Genomic DNA, 22,896 nt, shown 5'->3' with positions numbered 1-22,896 from the left:
AAAAACATCTACCACTTGGTCATCAGTTGGAATATAATGCACTGTAAGATCACCTTTCTGAACCTTTTCTCGTACAAAATGATAATCAGTATCGAGATGTTTTATTTTTGAATGAAAGATAGGATTTGAACTCAATGCTAGAGCTGATAAGTTGTCACAATATAAAGAAGGATGAGCTGATATGTGCTAATGAATATCCTTGAAAACTGATCGAATCCAGAAGATATCAGCTGCATAGTGAGCCAAAGCTTTATATTCAGCTTCAGTAGAACTACAAGACACAATATACTGCTTATTTGATTGCCACGAGATATGATTGTCTCCAAGATAGACAACAAAACCAATAATTGATCTTCTGGTGGTAATATTTGCTGCCCAATCAAAGTCTGAGAAAGCAATGATATCAAAGTTCTTGTTCTTAGTATAGTTAAGATCATAGTTGACAGTACCTTGTATATATCTCAAAATTCTTTTAGCCAATAACATGTGTATATCAGTTGGTTGTGTCATGAATTGACAAACCAAGTTCACTGAATAAGCTATATCGGGTCTAGTGAAAGTTAGGTACTGTAATGCTCCAACTATGCTTCTATAATGACTAGGTTCAGATAACAAACTCCCTTCTCCTGCAAGAACCTGAGTATGAGGTTTGGATGGTGTTGAAGTAGGTTTACAACTGTCTATACCTGCTTTCTTTAATAGATCTTTAGCATATTTGGTTTGAGTGAAAAACAAAGATCCATCATCGTGATATTGTATATGCAGTCCCAAGAAGTATGACAATCTCCCCATATCCTTGAGATCAAACACACTAGCAAGATCATTAATCATAACTTGTAGTTTTATTGGATTTGAACCAGTAAGGATTATGTCATCAACATAAAGTAATAGAAAAACAAGATCACCATCATCCATTTTCACAAAGAGACTACTATCTGAAAGTGATGATTTGAAACCAATGGCTGGAAGATAGTTTGTGAACTTGGAGTTCCAAGCTCTAGGAGCCTGTTTTAGGCCATAGAGTGACTTGACCAATTTGCACACATGATTTGGGCATGTAGGATCCACAAAGCCTTGTGGCTGTTTCATATATACCTCTTCCTCCAACTCTCTATGAAGAAAGGCATTCTTAACGTCGAGTTGCCTTAATTGCCAACCAAATTGCGCAGCCAAAGCTGAGATTATCCTTACTGTAGTATGCCTTACTACAGGACTCAACGTCTCGAAATAATCTAAACCTTGTTCTTGAGTGTAGACTTGTGCAACCAATCGAGCTTTGTATCTCGAGACAGTACCATCTGGATTTTTCTTCACCTTGTACACCCATTTACTGCCAATAACTGATCGATTTGATGGTGATGGGATCAACAGCCAGGCTCCTTGGGTTTTCAATGCATCAAACTCCTTTTGCATTGCAAGCTGCCATTCTAGTTTTGTTGAAGCAATTTTAAATGTTTTAGGTTCTTCACCATCTGTGATATTAGCCAAGAATGAAAATCCCCCAGAAAAATGCTCACTAGTTGCACTAGATTGATCATCATTATATGACTCCTCAAGTTGTAAAGAATACAACTAAGGTAATGAAGCAAGACACCCCATATAGCTCTTTCGAGGAATATCACCAGTTTGTAGTCTGGTCTGAATACGATTTGAATCTGTTCCTGTGATAATTGAATTATGACTTATAGAAGATGAGGTAAACGGGAGGATTACCTGTAACTGTGCAGGGTCCATGACAGGAAGCAAATGAGTAGTGTCTTGTGGAGAAGAAAGAGTATGTGATGGCTGAGATCCCTGAATTTCTGACTCAGTAGATCCATTATCTCAAGATTGTCTTTAGATGGACTGTTGTGTACTTCAGTAGAATCAAACTCTATCAAATTCTCATTACTTGTTGGAGAAGATACTTCTGTTTCAGGTTGGGCCAATGAACTCTATGAACCTGCATGTGTTCCACCTTGCTGACGTCTTAATATAGGTATAGATATAATAACAGGCAGGTTCTTGATTCCTAATAATCCTCATGTCGCTGTGGAACTCCATTCCTAGTGTTATTAACCATTTTTGCAGGAAATAAACTTTCATCAAAATACACATGTCTGGAGATTATGATCTTCTTGGTTTGCATACGATAACAGATATGGCCTTTATATCCTTGTGTATAACCCAAAAACACACATAACTCTGACCTTGGTTGTAATTTATTCATATTGTATGGTCTCAGCCATAGAAATACAGCTGAACTAAACACTTTAAGAGATAGTAGATCAGGTGCTTTCTTATACAAACTGAAGTAAGGAGAACTAAAAGATAAACTTTTGCAAGGCATTCTATTTATTAATAACACTGCATGTGCACATGCAAACTACCACAGCTCAGAAGCTAAACCTGCATCAGTGAGAAGAGTAATTGCAGTCTCTACAATATGTGTATGTTTCCTTTCTATAACTCCATTCTATTGTGGAGTGTAAGGACATGAAATCAATTGCTCAACACCTTTATCAGCAAGAAAAGAAGTAAAATTTTTGCTTGTATATTCACCCCCTCCATCCGTTTGTAAAGACTTGATTGAAACACCAAACTGATTAAGAATAAACTTGTAGAACTTCATAAATATCAGAAACATATCAGATTTATTACTCATCGGAAAAATCCATACAAATCTTGTATATTCATCAACAAAAGTTACATAGTACCTATAGCCCTCTAGAGATCTTATAGGAGAAGGCCCCCAGATATCAGTGTGCACTTTTTCAAAAGGAAAAGTACATCTATCTGTTCTAAGTGGAAATGGAGTCCAAGACATCTTGCCTTTAATATAGGAAATACAAGTACTATGGTATCATCTGTTTGAGCTGAAATATTTGACTGTTTCAACATTATAACTACAATATCATGAGTTGGATGCCTGAGCCTTTTATGCCAAATGCTATTCTTCACTACTTTTCCCAAATAAGCTTATGGATTCTTGATAGTAAACTGAGAACCTCTTTAACTTGTAACCACAGGAATCTGGAATAACTCATCGGGCCTACTCTTTCCTTGATACACTATCTCCTTTGTCTTCTTGTCATGCACAAAAAAATTCAGACTCATCACATATAAACCAGCTTTTGTTGTCAGCACACAATTGTTTCACTGAAAGTAAACTCCTAGTGATAGCAGGCACATGTAAAACTTTATTAAGAGTTAGAGAGTATGTTGGTGTCTAAAGTATAGTTGAACCAATATCTTTAATTGGTAAACTTGTACTATTCCCAATAGTTATTCTCTCAGGCCCTTCAAATGGTGTTACTTGAGATAAGGCATTGATATCAGAGGTTATATGATGTGAAGCCCCCTGAATCAACAACCCAAGCATCTTAAGGAACAAATGTTGAAGTCTGTTGTGCATTCATTGCAGATAATGATGAAGGTGGAGGCTGCCCTTGATAAGCATAATTCCCCCTTTGATAAAAATCCAATGCAGAATGACCTCTCTTACCACAAATCTGACACTCAATCACAAATCCAGCGGCTGGAACATTTGTATTCCTGTGAAAACAATTAACTGCAGTGTGTCTTCATACCATATTAACATATGAGATTATGAAGAATGGAAGAAAGGAACAATGGCAGAAAGATGAATTAACAAGGAAGATGAAAGAAAATGCTCTGTGTATTTCTCAGAAAAGTCGAGTCTAACATACTGAGGAAAATGGCTTTACAACTACCTTTTGTAGTAACAGCCATCTATTTCAAAAGACTCAAATACCCTCACTAACAACTTTATCCTAACTAACTCAATCTATTCAATCACTTAACCAATGATACTCTGCCACATCATCATATGGTTATTACAAGTCATGTGTCAATTTGAAATGGCTATCTGTTGCGAATAATAAGCTGCAAGGCCTCAACGGAATTGAGGGATTCACTAAGCTCACTATAAGTACTAACTTTTTTCTACTTTTGATTTTAGTCAAAATGTGGGTGTTGGAAGATGTTAACATTTTGAGGGTACCCTTTTAGCTACTTGATATTAGCGGAATATGGATGTCGAACTTTGTTTAGGGTAGGGCATCGTGTAGCCTGGACTAGTTAAGGAAGCTCATTTAGTGGGAAATTTTGAAATTTCAATTGGTCTATCTTGGTCAGGCGGTATTTTTATACTACCGTACTCTTTGTTGTTCAGACCGGAAACTTGATAAACATATGGCCATTATGGTGTTCAAGTTTTCCGTCACATCCAATGATTAGGATTTTTTAACCTAATAATTTTCTTTCTCATGTACTTGCTTATGCTTTATGGAGAAATTATTTCGTAAACAGCACAAAGCAAGAAATCATGGATACTAAGTTTACATATATTAAGTTCCTTTCTATTAGTTACATGCCATTTTGCATGCATAAAAATAAGAGCTTGTACCCAGGGTTCTAGCTCACATGGGTCTTTCATTCAAAACTATATCTTGCTTATGCTTTATTGTTATCATGCTTGATATGTTTTTGAATAGAAAACTCATGTGTGTTACGACCAAGGAAATCTTGTAAGACAAAAAAAGTTGATATTAAGAATGTGCTATTGTATTATGGTTGCATCATATCAAAGGTGATTTGAAAATCAGTATATAAAGTATGTCAAACTCTATCCTAAGAAGCCATAATTTGTGGCTTCGTTGGCTCGGGTCACAACTTGATAAATCGTAGACCTACTGTCAGCTACTATCTCCTGTAGTATGAGGAGGGTTAGCTCCAGGTAAATAAATGAAATTGATAGAAAACACTTAAAAACTAGAGTGAATAAAGATGAAATAATTATACTACACAAGAAAATTTATGACTAGATTAGACAAAGTAAAAGAAAAATAAATGGAATAAAAGTTATAACAGTCGGAAGGATTGAACTAACCTGATGGTGTGTTTTGAAGTCTTTGTTGGCTCTTAGGAGAAAAGTGAAGAACAGAAAATCTCTAGTTTTCCCCTGCTTGTATCTGTTTGTAGGGGAAACTAGGAGGAAAAGGGATTTTTAAGGACTTATCTAGGATATAACGTATTTAAACAGCTCTCAGCTTCTCAAATCTGAGAAGTAAAAGGTAGGCCTCGATAGAGGTTGGTCCTCTTTCACTTCTTTGTTTCTCCACTTCGCAGAAACACTTTTTTAGACAGCTTACAAACAAGAATGCTGATAGTTCATTTGAGTTCCCTTCATGCCTTTTAAATAAACACATTTTTAGACAGCTTACAAACAAGAATGCTGATAGTTCATTTGAGTTCCTTTCATTCCTTTTAAATAATCGACTATTGACCAAGTCAAGATAATTCTATAATCAGTAAATCCACAATTTGGGTTCTAGAGTCACTTTGTTCAATCTTTGTGATCAGGTGTTAAATGCTGGCAACAATAAGCTTAAGGCGATGGATGAGGTCAAGTCTATTGTGAGCTTACGTGCAGTAATTTTGTATGGTGAGAATTTGTTTGAACATTTTGAGAAATATCATTTGGGCTCATCCTTCATCCTTTTACATTTTGATGTTTGTGAAACAAAATAAAAATGGAATGACATACAAAAGGGGATACCCAAGCGAACCAAATGGGCACCCATAAAAAGCAAGGCTAGTAGTATTAATGACACCATAGTAGAATGTTCTTATAATAGAAAACCTCTTTAGCATGGTAGGTAGGACCGTAAGAACATTTTCTCGCAACGATAAGAGCAAGAAAGCAATGGCTTCAAACCCAAGAAACCATTCTGATGTAAGAGAGGAAATAGCTTAAATTCATGATATCCCAAGTCAAGTGGGCCAATTATAGTGAATAGTAGTATTGGAGGATAAGTATTTGCCACACTGGAAGGTAGTGACTACTTAAAGTACTCTCTCTCTTGCTCTCTCTCCCAGTTTCTCATTTTATCTTCTGGGTTTTGTAGATAATGAGATTGCTTCAATTTGCAGACTTGAACCGTTGAGAGAACTGAACACTATTGGTATGCGTTCTAAAGTTTTTTTTTTCTTTTGCTTTCCTGAATTCAATAATGACTTATTACTTTTAGTTTTATTGTAATAAAGATAACCAATTTTGTCTACGGACTATTTTTATCTTATTTTATTTGAAGTGGTAAAAAGGTAGGATATAAAACATGAGGTGGAGATCCTTTCATAGAGTGAATGTCAATGTATATAAGATTTTAATGTGTTTCTGTAGTTACCTTTGTTTAGAGGTGAAATTCAAATTTATTAACATGTATGGGGTCACCTAGATTGCAGTGTCTCATTAGTTTGTTGCATTTCTTGGTAGAGCTTTAGTCAGAATAAATCATGAAAAGCCACAATTTCCCCCATTTTCTTTTTCTCACACTACAAAGCCGATAACCTCATATTCTGTTGGTTTTTTTTTTTTTCCTCTCTCTCTCTCTCTGCTATTCTTGTTCATGATTCATAATTATCAAGAAATATAAAAAAAAATTGTTCATGATTGATATGAATTCTGCTCTTTTACTTTGGGACTTTTCTGTAGTTCTTTCTAGAAATCCGATCCATGACGTTGGTGATTCTCTGAAGAAGATGAAATCTGTCACAAAGGTAAGCATTTTTCTGGTGATTGATTGTCCTTTGTGATAATTTCAGTTAAATTTAGCTAAACCCTTGAAGTTTTCTGGGTTTCAGCTTTCTCTCTCTCACTGCCAACTTCAGACTATAGAGGCTTCACTCAAATTCTGTATTGAACTGAAAGAGCTCCGTCTTGCTCATAGCGATATTAAGGTGTGTTTTCTGCTAATTGGTTTACCTGTTGGAAAACATGGTTGATTTTAAAATACCGTTTTCTTGTAATTACCTCCTACACTACTCAACCGTTGTAATTATTTCCTTTAATGATTACGCAGTGATTTGCTCTACTGTTTCTTCACCTAAGTGTTGAAAACAAATATTGTTCAAGTAGCTAGGGTTGATAACCGTGTGTTGCCTGGTTTTGTATGCTATGATGCTCTCTCTTTCTCACTTACTCACCCACTGTCTCTGTGCATGCTACTCAGAGTCTCCCAGCCGAGTTGGCTCTTAATAAGAAGCTCCAGAATTTGGACTTGGGTAATAATGTGATCACAAGATGGTCAGATCGAAGGTTAGATCCAACGACCTGGAACTTTTGTTTCTCTATATTTCTTTTATCTTGTGGGAATTTATTTTGGCCCTGCTTCTCGGTTGCATTCTGAGGTAGGTAATCAATTCATTGGTTAATCTGAGGAATCTCAATCTGCAAGGAAACACTGTTGTTGAAAAGGATAAATTAGAAAAGAAGGTACTAGTTGTTGTCCTAGTCTTTTTTTTTTTTTTTTTAGGTCTCTCTTCTGACACTAGATTACCCTTGTTAAATATACTTATAGAAACAATGTTACTGTAGATTAAAAAGATGTTGCCGAACCTCCATGTATACAATGCAAGGCCCATAGATAAATACATCAACAATGAAAAGGGCGCTGGAGTTGATGAAGTTGATTATTCTTCACTTAATACTGCTAGCAAGCGAGAAACTCAAATAGAAGAGCCAAAATATAGAGATTTCAAACATCGTGCAATGGGTGAAACCAATGGTGATATCGAAAATGCTAGTCATTCTGATACAAATAAATCGAAATGGAAAAGGCAGGGATCAAAAGACAATGCCTCAAACAATGTTGTTGTCGAGGGGGATGAAAAACGAGATCCTGTCAAGAAAAAGAACCGCAAACATCAAATGCAAAATGAAGATGATATGGAAATCTTGAGAATACTGGGGATTTTGAGAAAGCATCGCAACAGAAGACAATACCAAGGTTGGAAAGAAATCAGAGAAATTCCAGATGAGAAAAGGTGACCTTGATGTTATCGATGATACAGATACACCATTTTTGGAGCTTTTTTCTGTTGATGCTGAGGTTGCTGGTGAAGAAAAGGCTAAGGACAAGGAAATAGAATTGGGTGGCTTAGTAACCTTTCCCTTGTAAGAGTAAAAAAGCAAAAAACTTGGCCTCCACCGATTCTACTCTACAGCCGTCGCATGTTGATGAAATTGGAACAGGCGGGCCATCAACATGGGGTGATGATTAGATTAATGGTTGTGGATTCAGATGCTTGGAGCCCATGAAATTTTGTGTTGAGCTGGTGTCTAGATTGTACCCCTTCTCGACAGTTTTCATTTTTGAGATGCAGATGTACTGGCTATGCGTAAAATCTAGTTTTAGGAAACTTGCATCAAATCAGCAAAGAGTATAATGTGTTGGATAACTTTTCACATTTACCCTTTTGTGTTCGATAATTTTCACCATTTACCCTATAAAAGTTTAACCCTTTGCTTGCAAATCTTTCTATCAAGTTATGATTTTTACCATTCTAGAGACAACAATCCTTGAGCATCGATCAGTGGAGATCAAGGAGGGTTTTGGACTACTTGCCTTATAATTAGAATTTTCTTTCTTATTGGTTACATGGGAATTCACACGCGATAAAGCAAACCTCACACGTTAAAAGTTGATTAGAATAGTGTGTTCCCTCTAACCTTGATCCACCTTAAAAAATTGACCTAGTGAGCACCCCAGCACTCTGCATGCGCGGCTACATGCATGCATGTATAAAACTTCTTAAGCGGAATGAAAGTACCACCAGTCACCAATTAGAGTCCCAGTTTCGGCGCGCTTCATGGGGTCCATCGAAGAAATCTAGGCCTTGGTCGGACCCAATGAACACGCTCCACCAATGTCCGAGCTATTTCACGATGTTCGTTAGCCAGTGCCAGCTTTGAGAATTTGGCACGCTAGGCGAGCTTTTGAAGTGGACTCATATAGTTCTCTGAATTCCGATCTTTTGTACATTGGTAAGTATAAAAAGAATTTGCTAATACATGGAAAAAGTCTATTTCTACTTCAAATACACCTACATAAAGGCAAGTAACAAACACAATAAAAATACCAAACTATCCATACCATAGAAAAAAAAATTCCAATAACTCAAAAATAAAAAACTATAAAAAAAGAAAAATTTTTCCCTTCGATTACCTTATGAATTTGCAGTCAAGAGTCTAAATTGAGAATTTTTTGTCTATTTGAGAAGGGAACCAATTAGAATAAACAAGGGAGTTTAGGAATGGGTGTTTGTTTGGGGAATGCGGCAATGGCCAAAGGGCTTAATCGTTTATGGCCTGTCTGGTAGTCCAGGAAGTACGGCAAAAGAAATAAACAAGTTTATTTTTCAAGTTAATTAATTATATAGAGCAATTAAATCATCAAAATGTTGGACACTGTTCTATTGTATTTAGACAAAGACTCAAAGTCTGCGAACTTTCTATTTGAGCAAACACAAGGTTTGTGTGTGTGTGTGTGTGTGTGTATATATATAATGAAATAAAATATTGGGACTCAAAGTCTGCGAACTTTCTATTTGAGCAAACACAAGGTTTGTATATATATATATATATATATATATATATATATAATGAAATAAAATATTGGGACCTTTCAGAGTGGGGGCCCTAAGGCAGCTGCCTATTCAGGCTACCCTAAAGGCCAGCTTGCTTACAAAGGATGTCTTAAAAAGGAAAAGGTGGTGGGTGGGTTCAAAAGAATTGATTATCAAGTAGGCGAAATTCTAAATCATAATTTATTGTAAAACTAACAGTTTATTGCTTTCTTCTTTACTCAATTTCTCCACAATTATTCTAACTAAGCTCTAAGTTTTATGAATTAGACGTGCGCCCATTTTCTTTTTACTTTTATACTAAATAGTAAAATCAAAATATTTCTTTTAATACAAAACAAAATTTTTTTTTTTTTAATACAAAACCAAAATATCAATCCACCACAAATAATCAAGGAAATACTATCATATGGTCGACAATAAATTAATTATGGCAAACAATGTAATACAGGTTGATGGCACACCCTTTGAACACATTATTCGTAATTATTCAACAAACTATGTAATATTGGTCATCGACTCTTCAATTATGCGACTATCTTTATGGCTTGGGAGCAAGACCGGCCTTGAGCTTCCGAATGTGCCAACATCAGTCTTGAAGGAGATAGCCAACACATTGTCGTCGATGCCGGTGGTGAACAAGGTGGAGGGGATTGATACAGTTCCTGCATTTGCACTTCCAAATGCAGAAATGGCTATGGCTGGGTTTTCTGAATCAGCGTTGTACTGGAAGTGTGCAAGTCCCATGGGAAACACAAACAGATCACCTGTCTGAAGCGTCTGCGTAAAGAAGTTGTTTTTGGATTCAACGAAACCGACTTCAAGGGTACCGCCAATGAGGAAAAGTAGCTCAGCAGAGCGAGGATGAGTGTGTGGTGGGTTGGCAGTGCCATTTAGGAACTGAAGGACGGCATACGAAACACTCTGCCTATTAAGAGCAAGGAATTCAGCCATGGATGCCTTCATAACCTTGAAGGCTGTGGGAGGGTCGGCTCCAACAAGGGCACGAAAGCCGGTATGTAAAGAAGTTTCCATCTAATTAGGTTATATACTAATCCAGCCATAAATTAAAACAATTATAGCAATGAATCTTGATTGCAAATAAATTCCTCATCACATCTACTGCACCCATTCTCGAAATTTATCGCATATAAAGCTGGCCTATTTCCTTTCTCTGTTCCACCATTTTTGAGCTGGTTCGAGGAGAGCAGTAGAAGCCGATGTCGTAAGCAGAGAGAATGAACGGGCAAATCCCTCATTTTTAACTTTTATATAAGGGTATTTTTGTAACTGACACTTTAGAGAAAAAAAAGTCAATCATGTCATCTTTCAATATATTAATTTTTGTTTCTCCTTGAAATGTTTAAAAAATGTTTCTTTTTCAATATAAAATTAAGTATTAAAAGTATACTCTATGTGTAATTTTTTCTTTAATATAAGAGCAAATATTATTATTTAAAACCGTCTCATTAAATGTTATACGCTTAAACGATAAGTCCAAGAAATATGTAATTGGGAGAATGTGATCTAAAAAAGTTAGATTCATGAGACCATTCTCTTTTGTACGTATATCATAACCGTTCATGATCATAGGATCGTCAATTGGGCATTGGTGTGACTGGTCTCGAGTCATGCTATGTCTTCTCTCTTGGAGAGCGACTGGTCTCAGGTCATTGGTGTGGTTGACACCAAGACAAGTATGTAGGTGCTCAATAAAGAATGAGTCCACTGAATGCGATTAACAAGGTGTTCTCATACTCATATCACATGCGAACTCATGGTTGGGATAATGACAAATATTCATTTGACCTGAGGCATCATAGTTGTCTTGTGATTAGGTCCTTGATCTTTGACTGTGTCAAAGGCACTCCATCAGAGGGTGTCCATGGCATAATTGGGGTTAAGCTACTTAACCATGGAGGCAGGTGAATGCGCAACAAGAGATATCTAACCCTCAAACTGTTAAGGGAGAATACTTTATGATATGATTAAGAATCTCTGGTAAGAGTATGAATGAGATTTAGAAAGTCCAAATCACATTCTAGGTAATCATATAAGTAAAAGAATCACATTGGAAAGTAGATTTGAATAAACTATCATATCAAACTACATGATCAAGAGTATTGAATTCGAGAAAGACCGTATTGCAATTGTAATCCCAAACTGAATAGGTTCTCTAACCTCTTTTGATTAGCTGAGGTAGCCATGACATACTTCTAGGTGTCACTCATGGTTTGTGGAAGCCCTGAAGATGTATAATCACTAAAAGGAGAATTAAAAGTAACTTTCAATTCACAATCGATTAGAAAGAGTTCTAATCGCCCACTGTCTCGTTAAAAGTAATGGATCACACACCATGTAAGGTAATGATTGAAGGAAATAACGGAGATGCGTAAGGGCAATTAAACAATTTAATTGTGTAAGGTAAGGATTAATTATTATATTAATTAATCATAAGGTTCGTAACGGGCTTTATTAAGTTTCATGTTTCGGGGTCCAAATAGGTTTTGGTCCACAAGGCCCATTAAGTTTAAGGTGTATGACAACTAAAATGAAATGGGCAATTAGCCGACTAAACATAGCATGGTCGACCATAGGGAGGGAATGGTGAGGTTTGGTTTTATTATAACTTATGCCACTCAAATGTAAAGGGCTATGTAAGTGACCTTGTAATCTCGCACATCATTACGATTTCTAAAAGGCAAAGACAGAAAACATAATGCTCTCTCTTCCCTTGAAGAGGCCGGCCACCTAGGAGAAGTGTAGCTAGCAATCTTCTTCTCCTAGGTCACTCATCTTTTTCCTTCCACCACCCTTGGTGTCAGAACATAGAGGTCTCCAACTTTAGGGACTTTTGGAGAATCTCTCAAACATTCAAATCCAAGAATCCAAAGAGAAAACTACATGAAGATGATGGCCATGGAGTTCAATTGAAGGAGAGGAATGAAGGCCCTCTCATGGGTGACTAGCCTTTGCTCATGCAAAGAGGACCTTCAAAGGTATAAAATTTCTCAACTATTTTGTTATTAGAGTTGAGTCATGGTTCACCACCACTACTAAGCTTTTAATTTCGTGATTTAAGTTTTGTTTTAAAGTGTATAAAAGCATGCTTCCGCCATTTTATTGTTAAATGCATGCAATATGTTGCATGGTGCTTATTGAACTTAGTTTCTCAAATATTTTCCATTAGAAACGTCCATCCTTGATGTGCTCAACTCTAAAGCCAAACCATGTTAGACCCGTGTGTGGTTGGACACTATGAAAACAAAGAGATTTTTCAGTGTAACCGTCACACGAGGTGGTACACCACATGTCTCTATATAAATAGTGGGATATGTGTGTTAAAAGATTAATAACTTAAAAATTAAAATTTTTCACCACTTACATAAAAATACGTGGTGTATCTTCCGTGTTCCCATCACAACTAAAATTTTTTCGTGAAAACGGCTCAGAGGCCTCGTTTTTAAAACGGAATGATTGAGTGTGCTTTGAATTTAAAAATACAAATGATTTGGTGAACCAAACCGGAGATTTTCTCAAATATGTCGTAACTCGAAAGCTTTAAGCTTCACGCATTCACCTATAAATACCCCTGTTTTTTTCCTTATTTCTTTACGCTTTAAAATTCTCCTAGAAGCTCTGAGCAATAGAACCCTAAAATTATCAGAAAGTTCATCCCTTTGCTTTCTAGAAATTCATCCAATTCCTAGATACTCATCTAATTATTCAACTTCCAAAATGGCTCCAACCCTAACTTCCCTTTCCTATTGCCAAATAATCTCCGACGAACTTCAAAAGATCAAAAACTCCATCGAGCCAAACACCAAAATTTTTAAGTATCTTGATAAGTAGGAGGCAAACCATCAAGTCCTAGGGGTGAGTTTTGTGAAGACCAAGCATGCCGAAGTATACTCATGGTAGAACTATACTTTTTCGGCACTCTTCTGGATATCTGATATTATCCTTTAAGCAAAACCAATCCGCACGGGGCTTTTGGCCACTTCGTCTTGAACTAGGATCCTAAATCTAGTCCTCTTATTTGTTCGATTCACTCCTTATCTGGTTAGCTTCGAGTTTTGATTCTTGGAAAACTATGAATCTTATCAAAACTCATTTTGATCTTTAACAATTTTACTTCAATTACGACTCGGCCGAATCATTCCTCAATTCCATCCCTTAAGAATCCTACTTCTATCAAAACTCAGCTTAATCCTATTATGGGTTGGATATCATCTTGCTTGATTGCACAATAGGTGAAACCAATGCTGGTATTGAAAATGCTAGTGATTCTGATACAAAGAAATCGGAACGGAAAAGGCAAGGGTCAAAAGACAACGCCTCAAACAATGAGGTTTTTTTATGTTTTTTTATTTTTTATTTCTTTTTGTTGACAAAAAACTGAAAAAAACAATGAGGTTGTTGTCGAGGGGATGAAAAAAGAGACCCCATCACGAAAATGAACCGCAAACATCATAAGCAAAATGAAGATGATCGTGGTAATCTTGACAATGCTGACGATTTTGAGAAGGCATCGCAACAGAAGAAGCAGAAAAAGCGTTCAGCCCATACCGAAGATAATACCAAGGTTGGAAAGAAATCAGAGAAATCAAGAAAAGGTGACCTTGATGTTATCGATGATGCAGATACACCATTTTTGGAGCTTTTTTTCTGTTGATGCTGAAGTTGCTGGTGAAAAAAAGGCTAAGGACAAGGTAATGGAATTGGGTGGCTTAGTAACCTTCCCTTATAATAGTAAAAAAAGTAAAAGACCGGGCCTCCACCGGTTCTACCCTACAGCCGTCGCATGCTGATGAAATTGGAACAGGCGGGCCATCAACATGGGGTGATGCTTAGATTGATGATTGTGGATGCAGATGCGTGGAGCCCATGAAATTTTGTGTTGAGCTAGTGTGTAGATCGGACCCCTTCTCTACCTCAGAGTTCCGTTTTTTAGATGCAGATGTACTTGCTATGTGTAAACTCTAGGATCTAGGAAACTTGCATCAAGGCAGCAAAGAGTATAATGTGTTGGATAACTTTTCACATTTACCCTTTTGTGTTCTATAACTTTTCACCGCTTACCCTATTTTTATTGCAAGTTTAACGTTTTACTTGCATTTCTTTCTGTCAAGTCCTGATTTTTACCATTCTAGAGAACAATCCTTGAGCATTGATCAGTGGAAATCAAGTAGGATTTTGGACTACTTGCTTTCAGGACAGCTTGAATTATATAACTAGAATTTTCTTTCTTATTGGTTACATGGGAACCCACAAGTGATAAGGCAAACCTAGCTAACCTCACACATTAAAAGTTGGCGAGAGTGGTGTGTTCTCTCTAACCTTGATCAAGAACCACCTTCAAAAATTGACCAAGCTAGTACCCCAGCACTCTGCATGAGTCGCTACATGCATGCATATATAAACTGCTTAAGCCGAATGAGAGTACCACCAGAGTCACCAACCAGAGTCCCAGTTTCGGCGCGCGTCATCGGAGCCATTGAAGGTGACTTCTAAATAATCTAGGACTTGGTAACACTCTCTACCAACATCCGAGCTCTTTTCCGATGTTCGTTAAGTTACCGAGAATGTCTTTGCCCTTTATTTCATTTTACAGACCGCCACTAGGAGGGTTGCCGACCGCAGGACTTGAACCTAGGCTTTGGTCTAGCAAAAAGAGATATCCTTATCAGCTCAACTAACTCTCGTTGGCTTAGCTTTTAGTTTTATTCTATGTTAGAATTAGAGAAGAACGAGGAGTGGAGAAGGCGAGAGGTTGTGGGAGGGTTTAAAAGAATTGATTATCAAGCACGCGCAATTCTAAATTATAATTTATTGTAAATCAAACAGTTTATTGCTTTCTTGTTTACTCAATTTCTCCATAACTATTCTAACTACATCTCTAAGTTTTATGAATTAGAAGTGCGCCAATTTTCTTTTTACTTTCATACTGAATTGTAAAACCAAAATATTTCTTTTAATACAAAACCAAAATATTATTTTTAATACAAAACCAAAATATTAATCCACCACAAATAATCAAGGAAATATTATCATGTAGTCGACAATAAATTAATTATGGCAAACAATGTAATACAGGTTGATGGCACACGCTTTGAACACATTATTGGCAATTATTCAACAATGTAATATTGGTCATGGACTCTATGATTATGTGACTATCTTTATGGCTTGGGAGCAAGACCGGCCTTGAGCTTTTGAATGGTGCCAGTCTTGAAGGAGATAGCCAACACATCTTCGTCGATGCCGGTGGTGAACATGGTGGAGGGGATTGATACAGTTCCTGCATTTGCACTTCCAAATGCAGAAATTGCTATGGCTGGGTTTTCTGCATCAGCGTTGTACTGGAAGTGCGCAAGTCCCTTGGGAAACACAAACAGATCACCTGTCTTAAGCGTCTGCGTTAAGAGGTTGTTTTTGGTGTCAACGAAACCGACTTCTAGGGTACCGCCAACGAGGAAAGGTAGCTCAGCAGAGCGAGGATGAGTGCGTGGTGGGTTTGTAGTGCCATTTGGGAACTGAAGGACGGCATACTAAACACTCTGCCCATTAAGAGCAGGGAATTCAGCCAAGGCTGCCTTCATAACCTTGAAGGCTGTGGGAGGGTCGGCTCCAACAAGGGCACGAAAGCCGGTGTATGTAAAGAAGTTTCCATCTAATTATCCATTTGCATTTGGAGGCACTATGAAGTCAGTAATAATGTCCGGGTCTCCGGCCATTGCCATTTGAACAATGGCAAATGAAAAAATTAATAGTGAGTGAGGCGGGAAGTTCTGGAGGCCATTGTTGAAATCTGATTAACTAAATTTGAGTTGGATGAGATATTTGTGCTTCAAGGGACTATGTATAGGGTGATGGTTGTGTCGATTCTAAAGGCAAGGCAACGGCATTCGAATATATTAATATGTTGCTGCAGGCCTTGTTGTTGTTCCAGGTTACAATATTAGTTTATCTCGTGCCAACTTAGACGAATAATACGATGTTTCCTTGTAGTTACAGTAGGGAACGATGAAAGTTAGAGATTTTGCTTATATTGATCATCATTAAATATATAGATCGAGTAGAACAGAAGTATATGCTCATGAGCATTTGGCTTTGTTCACAAAACCTTCCTTGTCGACTAATAATATTACAACATAATCTGGTATATGTTCATTCGGTTCTTCTGATTCTTGACGCCCACAAGACGTTAATTCCAGCTTAACTTTTGCTTTATCGAAAAAGCATACAGAGAACAGCTTTGTACAGAAAGACTTTCCAAGCTTTCTTATTGTCTTTTTGTTGCGACTTTCTTTAGTGCTCCACTGTACTGGGTACTCTGCATGTTTTTAACGGTTAGATCTTGTTGGAGAACAATTTAGAAATAAACAAAAAATAACAGAATTAAACAGAACTTGATTTCCAATATTTTATTAACCAAATATACTTGATGTGCATAATGAAATTATACAATAAATACATAAACTAATATAAAAATATCAATGATACTAACTTGATCACAGAAGGTAGAGGCTAGCGTAAAAGCTATGTCATTTGAACAGTATTTTCGTCCCACTCTTGTGCTTGTGGTTCTACAACGTCTGCTTGACCAGGATACAACTACCTAATTCTACAACCCGCACTGGATTATAGAACTCTAGCGAATTGCTTTGTGTGTTTACTCTTTGGAAATTTTGTACGGAAGACAAGGAGGGAAAAAAAGATCATTCTCACTTGGATAATGTGATTGCAGATATATAGGCTGTTTCACACCCTTTCAAATACCTGTTTAGTGTATTTGAAAGCACACAACTCTTTCTAATAGCTGTATCTTTTAATAAAAAAGTACAACTCTTTCTAATAGTTGTGTCTTTTAATCAAAACGTTTTTTAATTAATAAATTAATTAAAAAACTTAATCCGAAAATTAAAATTAATGATTAATTAATATTAATTGTATTTAGGCTATATTATATTCAAGCCTAATCCACACAACCATAAGGCCCAAGCCTTAAATCCATTTCCAAATGGTCCAAGTTCTAATTACTAAGAAAAGGGAATAAGCCTATATAAAGGTTAGTGAAAAAATACTGTTGACCAATGTGGGACAAGAGGGTCTCAAACTCCAACATATCTTACTTTTTGATGTGAAGCCTTAGGGCTTATGTTAGAAGAGCAAAAGGCCCGGGACTAGGATGAGCTATGGGGGACAACATAAGTTAGCGAATGTGTGTGTAACAGTGTAAGCTCAGTCAAACATGATTGTTTTAGGCAGGGCGGGCCACCACCTTCAAATGGTGTTGGTCCTATACGGATCGTGAGTGCTAGAAAAAAAAAGATAAGTGAAACTTGCAGGGCAAGAGAAACAAAAACACAACATGGTGGAATCAAGGGAAACTAGATGAAACTAAATTGAGTGAAACAAATCTATCTTGTCAATAAAGATGAACGATTATTCACTGCCCGGAATGATTTTGTTGACTGTCGAACAGGTGTATAAAACTAACTTCAATTAGGATAATTTATTTGGTCGTCGTTAACTCATAATGTAAAGGTATGGATTGCACAAGTGAATTATGAGTAATTTCATAACATTTACTTAATAACTTACGTCTATAATCTACAAGAAGTTCATGATGTAACAATTAATGTTGATAGAATTAAAGTCTAGGGTTTAGCTCATGAGTTTTCGGCTTCGCTCAAAACCTGAGTCCTAAACCGTAAGCCATAAGCTCCACCCACCCCCAACTCGATCCCAACACACTAAAAACCATTTAAACCCAAAACCCAAACTGGTGTAACGTGTTCAATGAACTCACTCATACCAGCATTGATAAAGGGGGATATTTTAACTCCCCCGGGGAAGTTGAATAACTTTAAGATACATGCATTTATACACCACATGGATAAATATATAACTTTCTCTCATGTTCATATGATAGGATGGAGATTTAGCAAATAACATAAATAATAAGGGTTTAGGATATTGGTTGGTGGCAATTAAACTTATCTAGTTTGAGTTCTTGTGTCATGTTTTGTAAATCTTTTCCTCAGACAACAATTAGTGAACTAAGTATGACAAACAATATGGCATTACAACCAAGGGCAGAGCTAGGATTTCTTCAACGGGTGGGCTAGCAAAATATATTACCATAAAATGATGTGATCAAATTTTGTCTACATGAAGTTACATTATAATCAACCTGAAAATAAAATTTTTCAAGTGATAGACCAAACAATTCTATGGCTTTCCGTTAACTAATTTCCAACCAACTTAAATATAAATAAAAGTATAAGTAAAACAATTGGATCATTGACTCCTGATATATGATATGTGGGACCATGATTTTCTAGGCCCATGATACGTGGAAAGAATGATTGGAATGCCTGAAGCCAATGAAGCGTAGTCCGATAGGATAGGCTTAGGCTTATTAAAGATATTACTTGTCTCCCAAGTAAAGGAAACCCAAGTTAAAGTCAACTTAGGATATCTTATGTATTAGCCAATATAATCATGATTGTAGGAAGATTGGGTACGTATCTTATCTTGATTTCCTCCTAGATAGTCTCCCGATTTGATGAAGACTACCTTACCTACAAGAACTCTCAAGATCCCTATAAATGCACTAGCCTAGGTATTTATCAGAGATCATCTATCTTTCTCTCAGACGTATAGACGTCACATCTCTTTCTCTTCGACTTCTCTCTCTAAGTCTATTCTCTACTAAACACATATTCTCTCTATGCCTAACAAAGACCCTTACGCCACTGTCTACACGAAGACACGTCCATGGAGAACTCATCTCCCAATGCCCCGCTATAAGCTATTCGTCAAGGATGGTTCACACAATTCTTCCTTAGAACTACACCTGTGGTTTGATTCTCCTTCCTAGAGATATGTAGGCAGTCCAACCTGGATTCAACCATACCCAATCAACCCTATTCTCCCTTCATCGGAGATCATGGGCTAGTTCGACTGGATTTCGCCTCCTTCCGTGGATGTGTGCGAATTTGGTTCCAACAATTGATGCCTTCATTGGGAGAAGACTCATATTCCCCGGCCAAATCACTACAACCAGAGCTAAGTGTTCAACTCTTATCTTCCATCATGAATAAATTGTTATTTTGTATGATTCGATACTTACAGAGTGGGTCTTGCGGCCACATCTAGATAAATTTCCTAATTAATAGCCAAATAAGTTTCCTATTTTTATTGTTTTTTTAATTATTATGTTTTGTGGGACCATGATTTTTTAAGGCTGGAGAAAGTCTGACATGAATACATTTACCTCAACTACCAAAGGTTGAACAAGAAATACATGGTCAGATGGATACAAAATACCTACTAAAGAAATCTTAATATATAAATAGAATACAAGACAAAAAGATTTTTAGCAAATTTGACTATAAATCTGGATTTTGGCAAATAAAATTAGACTTTGTTTACATATAACTTTGTTATTCTTGTTTGGGAAATAATTACATTTTGAACATCTATCCATCATGAACCGTAAGTGTCTTACGGAACGATGAATACAATTCATTATAGTTTAAACCTTTTGAGTTCCTCTAAAAGGTTCATTATTTGCCAAGTAATATTAATTTTTTTGTATTTTTTATTTTTTTTTTGTAAAAGGAGCTATATTTTTTAATTTTTTTTATGTTCGTTTGTTCTAGGTGTGGCAAAACTATATTTTAGTCTGCTACTCCTCTGGTTGGAGCCACCCTTCCATCAACTCCTAGTGGAGCTATATAAGACGGAGTAAGGGTGCCATCATCACTCTACTTCGGAGCACTAGGCGGAGTTCTGGCCACTTCACTAGATGACCATGCTTGTTCCGCAAAACACGCAGTCTAATCCGAATATGTACAAAATCAGGTCCTATAAGTCTTGGAGTTCCTATAACCTAGGGATTGACGTGTGCCGCAATTAATCACAACTCTTAATTAGAGGGTGCACTATCTACTTCGAGATTTCCTCTAGGATTCTCTTGGCTTAGCTAACCCTTATTCGCTTAGCTTTTAGTTTTATTCTATGTTAGAGTTAGAGGAGAAAAGAGTGGAGAAAGTGAAAGGTGGTGGGAGAGTTTAAAGAATTGATTAACAAGGAGGCGCAATTCTAAATCATAATGTATTGTAAAACGAACAGTTGGTTTCTTGTTTACTCAATTTCTCCATTACTATTCTAACTGCATATCTAAGTTGTATGAATCAGAGGTGCGCCCATTTTCTTTTTACTTTTATACTGAATTATAAAATCAAAACCTTTTTTAATACGAACCTGCATCCTTTTTGTGGGAATTCTAGGGATCCATGAATTATATCCGTTCATCGTATATTGTGCGGTTCGAAATCATTTTAAATATTTTTATTTAAGATTAAACATAAATAGTATTTGACAAAAACTGACCGCATGATATACAATAAACGGACACGATTTACGAATCTCTAGGATCCTCACCAAAAGGATTTGGAGAGGATGCTGTTGGTTTTAATACAAAACCAAAATATTAATCCACCACAAATATTCAAGGAAATGTTATCATATAGTCGACAATAAATTAATTATAGCAAACAATGTAATACGGGTTGATGGCACACCCTTTGAACACATTATTGGTAATTATTCAACAAACAATGTAATACTGGTCATCGACTCTATGATTGTGCGACTAACTTTATGGCTTTGGAGCAAGACCAGCCTTGAGCTTTTGAATGGTGCCAACATCAGTCTTGAAGGAGATAGCCAACACATCGTCGTCGATGCTGGTGGTGAACAAGGTGGAGGGGATTGATACAGTTCCTGCATTTGCACTTCCAAATGAAGAAATTGCTATGGCTGGGGTTTTCTGGATCAGCATTGTACTGGAAGTGCGCGAGTCCCCTGGGAAACACAAACAGATCACCTGTCTGAAGCGTCAGCGCAAAGAGGTTGTTTTTGGTGTCAACGAAACCAAGTTCAAGGATGTTGGATAAATATTAATAATCAATGATAAATTTATATATGCTAATAAATAATAAATGCGAATGAATAATTCAGCAAAATATGAACAAAACGAAATAATATTCAAACAGACAAACTGAAGATCGAGGCTTGCGTACAGCAATGTCATTGAAACAGAAATTTCGTCCCTACTCAGTGTTTGTAGTTCTATGGATGTCTGCCTCACCAGGATTCAATGATCTAAGTCAGGATTCCAGCATTAGAAAACTAGATTTCTAGCGAATTTCTTTGTGATTCTCTCAGTAAGAAGGTTTGGGATTGTAGAAGAAGAATTTGATTTTTCTGTGTTCTAAAGGCCATGCAGATAGATGTATATATAATGGGTTTATGCATGTTCACAATAGGTATGATAATGAGATACGTTTGTTGGGAGACATCATCTCAGAGGGGTGCTTTGCTCTATTGTGTTCTTTCATCACTTCAGATTTCATCTGAAAAGATTAGTCCGTTGATATAAAAAAGTAATTAACTAAAGAATTCAATTATTAGAGCCCGAGCCCCAAGGCTCATCTTTTGATAATTAATCAATTAATTAGCACACTCTAAAGCCCAAAATCCAAGGTTTGAGCCTAATGTTATTCTCTAAGATCCAACACTTCCATCACTTTTTAATAGAGACAAAGTCTTATAAAGTGAGGGAATATTTTGGTGGTGACCAATGTGGGACAATGTATAATGAAGATTACTACTCAAAATTTCTAACTAAGGGCACCACCGAGGAAAGGTAGCTCAGCAGAGTGAGGATGAGTGTGGTGGGTTGGTAGTGCCATTTGGGAACTGAAGGACGGCATATGAAATACTTTGGCCCATTAAGAGTAGGGAATTCAGCCAAGGATGCCTTCATAGCCTTGAAGGCTGTGGGAGGGTCTCCTCGAACGAGGGCACGAAAGCCGGTGTATGTAAAGAAGTTTCCATCTAATGTTCCATTTGCTTTGTCAGGGTCTTCGGCCATTGCCATTTGAACAATGGCAAATGAAAATAATTAATTGTGAGAGAAATCTGAGGCGGAAGTCTGGACGCCATTTATTGGAAGTATTGGCGGTTGTCCTACCTACATGCTTGTATCCCTTAATTTAGGGTGATTTGATCTTGTTACTTGTAATTAGAGTTTTCTTATAATTAGGGATAACTTCAAGGATGTTAAGGTTGTGGTGTGTTGGCCAACGGGCTCTTAGGCTGGCCAATGGTTCTTAACCTGGCCAGCGGTCATAAGCCTTCCCGTGTTTCATGTATATAGACCTTTGTAATCTTGTAGAGAAGTATAATGAGAAAAAGCATTCTCTTCCATATTTTCCACATGGTATCAGAGCAGGAACCTTAACCGGCCTATCTCCATTGTTGTCCCTTCTCTTCTTCTGCACATTCTTTTCGATAATGGCAGAAGATAATCTTTTTGGCTCAAAAGCTGAGAGCTTCACAGCTTCTCGCCCTAGTTTTCCAGAAGCTGAAGTCAACCCAAACCAACGCTTA

The 22,896-nt window shown here is 36.8% G+C and overlaps 2 protein-coding genes and 3 pseudogenes across 2 annotated transcripts; 1 reads left to right on the top strand and 4 right to left on the bottom strand.

Moving 5' to 3' along the window:
* Positions 1-186: 186 nt before the first annotated feature.
* LOC125474672 (uncharacterized mitochondrial protein AtMg00810-like) lies at positions 187-1,413 on the bottom strand. Its single transcript, XM_048578637.1, has one exon. The coding sequence runs from the start codon at positions 1,411-1,413 to the stop codon at positions 187-189; it is 1,227 nt and encodes a 408-aa protein (XP_048434594.1).
* Positions 1,414-6,459: 5,046 nt separating this feature from the next.
* On the top strand, positions 6,460-8,229 carry LOC125474671. The gene is made up of 6 exons (XM_048578636.1): positions 6,460-6,561; positions 6,607-6,741; positions 7,196-7,276; positions 7,379-7,790; positions 7,855-7,957; positions 8,085-8,229. Exons 1-6 carry the CDS (start codon positions 6,460-6,462, stop codon positions 8,227-8,229), a joined length of 978 nt encoding a protein of 325 aa, XP_048434593.1.
* A 1,606-nt stretch (positions 8,230-9,835) lies between these two features.
* Positions 9,836-10,558, bottom strand: LOC125474670 (annotated as a pseudogene).
* Positions 10,559-15,608: 5,050 nt separating this feature from the next.
* On the bottom strand, positions 15,609-16,228 carry LOC125474666 (annotated as a pseudogene).
* A 4,872-nt stretch (positions 16,229-21,100) lies between these two features.
* LOC125474667 lies at positions 21,101-22,402 on the bottom strand (annotated as a pseudogene).
* Positions 22,403-22,896: the final 494 nt, after the last annotated feature.

This window comes from the organism of the source record quoted next, unplaced genomic scaffold (assembly GCF_019419815.1).
Source record: "Pyrus x bretschneideri cultivar Hongxiangsu unplaced genomic scaffold, Pyrus_bretschneideri_v1 Contig128, whole genome shotgun sequence".
Taxonomy (NCBI): domain Eukaryota; kingdom Viridiplantae; phylum Streptophyta; class Magnoliopsida; order Rosales; family Rosaceae; genus Pyrus; species Pyrus x bretschneideri.
Note: the sequence above shows the minus strand (reverse complement) of the source record. Positions and strands in the feature narration are given on the sequence as shown.

Coding starts and splice junctions, on each gene's coding strand:
- LOC125474672 (XM_048578637.1), bottom strand. CDS start 1,413: ATGCAAAAGGAGTTTGATGCATTGAAAACCCAAGGAGCCTGGCTGTTG.
- LOC125474671 (XM_048578636.1), top strand. CDS start 6,460: ATGAATTCTGCTCTTTTACTTTGGGACTTTTCTGTAGTTCTTTCTAGA. Junction 6,562..6,606: donor AGATGAAATCTGTCACAAAG/GTAAGCATTTTT, acceptor TGATAATTTCAG/TTAAATTTAGCTAAACCCTT. Junction 7,958..8,084: donor GGCTTAGTAACCTTTCCCTT/GTAAGAGTAAAA, acceptor TTGTGGATTCAG/ATGCTTGGAGCCCATGAAAT.